The sequence below is a fragment of the Pundamilia nyererei genome, unplaced genomic scaffold, assembly GCF_000239375.1.
Source record: "Pundamilia nyererei isolate P.nyererei 1_Seehausen unplaced genomic scaffold, PunNye1.0 scaffold00045, whole genome shotgun sequence".
NCBI lineage: Eukaryota > Metazoa > Chordata > Actinopteri > Cichliformes > Cichlidae > Pundamilia > Pundamilia nyererei.
In genome coordinates, this window is record NW_005187446.1 from 2,647,010 (window position 1) to 2,648,972 (window position 1,963).

A 1,963-nucleotide genomic window follows, 5' to 3' on the forward strand; every position below is an offset into this window, starting at 1 on the left:
GTAAGTAAGTAAGTAAGTAAGGGACCTTGAGAGAGCTGCGCACAAATAAATCCCCACAAACCTTCATGAACTACTTCGTAAAGAGGAGTTGGCCAAAATTCCTCCACAACAACGTGAGGGACTGATAAAGTCACAGGGAAAGAGATTTCTTCAAGCTGTTGCTGCTAAACGTGGTTCAACAAGCTGCTGAATCATGTCGTGTACTTACCTTTGCGCTCAATGTTTCTACATTTAGGCTTTTTGTTAAATTAATTATGACAAGATGAAATGTGACACGCGTCGTTCATTTGAGGCTGTATTTAAATGATTTTAAGACCTGCTAAGGTCATTTTTTAGTATGACTTGATACATACATAAAAAGGAAAGAAAACTAGTACACTTTTTCAATTCGGCGACTTTAACACATCCTACCGTTTTCCAGTGCAGCAGCTGGACTGATCAGTTCAGGATGCTCAGGAGAAGCTTCTCTCAGATACTCCCAACTCATCTAAGAATCAATACAGCCAGAGAACTCTTAGTTTATGAACTAATAAAATGATTTGCAGCTCAACTTTCACTTATTAACTGCTACTATTTAGTTGCGACCTGTATTAGTGTACTGGGGCTGGGCATGGCATCCTGCAGCTGCATCACTCCAAATAAAGGGTCAGGAGCTCCGTCTGTCTCCTCCAGCAGAGTCAGGACATCTGGCAGGACCAGAGATGGTCTGGAAAACAACGGGAAGCTCAGTGCCAGGAAACAGCTGTTACTTTGAGATTGAACATGAAGGTAAATATGCTGAGCATAATTTCTCACCTGCTGTGGTCATCCATATCAATTTTCTGTGAGGTTCTCTGTTTGACCAGCTGTCCCACAATGGACTGAAGTTCCTCTGAAAGGACAACAAATGAATCAACGTCAGGATCAATTATGTCTCTCCTTCCTTCAGTGTGTAAATGCCTCCTTACCCAGAAGAATAGCACACTGCCGGTGGTAGACCACAACGACACCATACTGAAGCTGGGAGGACAGGTAGAGGGAGAATCGGGGTCGGGGCAGACCTGGACGAGGTGGTGCGACCCGCTCCAGCACGTAGTTTATGATGTCGTCGCTGGATGAGCATTAACTTCATTTTAATATGCAAGCAAGCTAAAAATGTGAGAAAGTGACTCAAATAACTTCTTACCAGGTGCTTCTAACGTTGATTTTCAGGAAATCCCGGCGGGGAACCTTGATGCCTTTCGTAGCTGCCAGCCTGAAATGGGCACAGGGGATTAATGACGACTCATGTTTTATTTTACTGAAGATGAAAATCAAGATTAAAAGCTAAAGAACGAATAAATAATGTATAATCTTTTAAACTGTGACAGAAAAGAACCAAAGACAGTCTGTGGTTGGGAAAAGTTTATGGTACCATTAACACGCGATTCACCTCCCCGTCCACTCGCTGTTGTGCTCCATTTTTAGAGTAAAACTTAGCAAGTATCAGCTAAAAATACCAATAGATTCTCATAGTTTTGACACCCTTTGATAGTCATTGTTGCATTTGGGCATTTTCGCTTTTGTCACATTTCTTGTTTGAAGATATTCAAAATATTTTCAGTCAGTGAAAGGTCTGGTCTGCAGGGAGGCCAGTCCAGCACCTGAACTCTTCTACTATGAAGTCATCCTGCTGGAATAGATGCAGTATGTGGCTTATCATTATCATTGTCTTGCTGAAATATACAAGGATTTCCCAGAAAAAAAAGCCTCATCTGGATGGGAGCATATGTTGCTCCATAGGTAGCAACATACGCCATATGGCAGCATTCCCATCAGACATGCAGACTTTTCAACTGAGCACTGATATGAATGGTCCCTCTCCTCTTCAGTCCAGAGGATGCTCCATAGATGTTTTTTAATAATTTGTGACTGGCACACTGAACTGTGTTGAACTTAAATGTTTCTGAGCCCTGCAGTGATTTGTTTTTGGCAGACTCACATG

The 1,963-nt window shown here is 42.2% G+C and overlaps 1 protein-coding gene across 1 annotated transcript in view; it reads right to left on the reverse strand.

The window, feature by feature from the left end:
* Nucleotides 1-1,440, reverse strand: part of LOC102195010 (meiotic recombination protein REC8 homolog) — a 6,885-nt gene extending 5,445 nt beyond the window's left edge. The window contains exons 1-6 of the mRNA XM_005732181.1: nucleotides 1,412-1,440; nucleotides 1,166-1,234; nucleotides 948-1,090; nucleotides 796-871; nucleotides 586-706; nucleotides 412-487 (exon numbers count right to left, since the gene is read on the reverse strand). Of these exons, the coding sequence (XP_005732238.1) occupies nucleotides 412-487; nucleotides 586-706; nucleotides 796-871; nucleotides 948-1,090; nucleotides 1,166-1,234; nucleotides 1,412-1,440 (514 nt within the window). The remainder of the gene's footprint in view (nucleotides 1-411; nucleotides 488-585; nucleotides 707-795; nucleotides 872-947; nucleotides 1,091-1,165; nucleotides 1,235-1,411) is intronic.
* Between the last annotated feature and the right edge of the window lie 523 nt (nucleotides 1,441-1,963).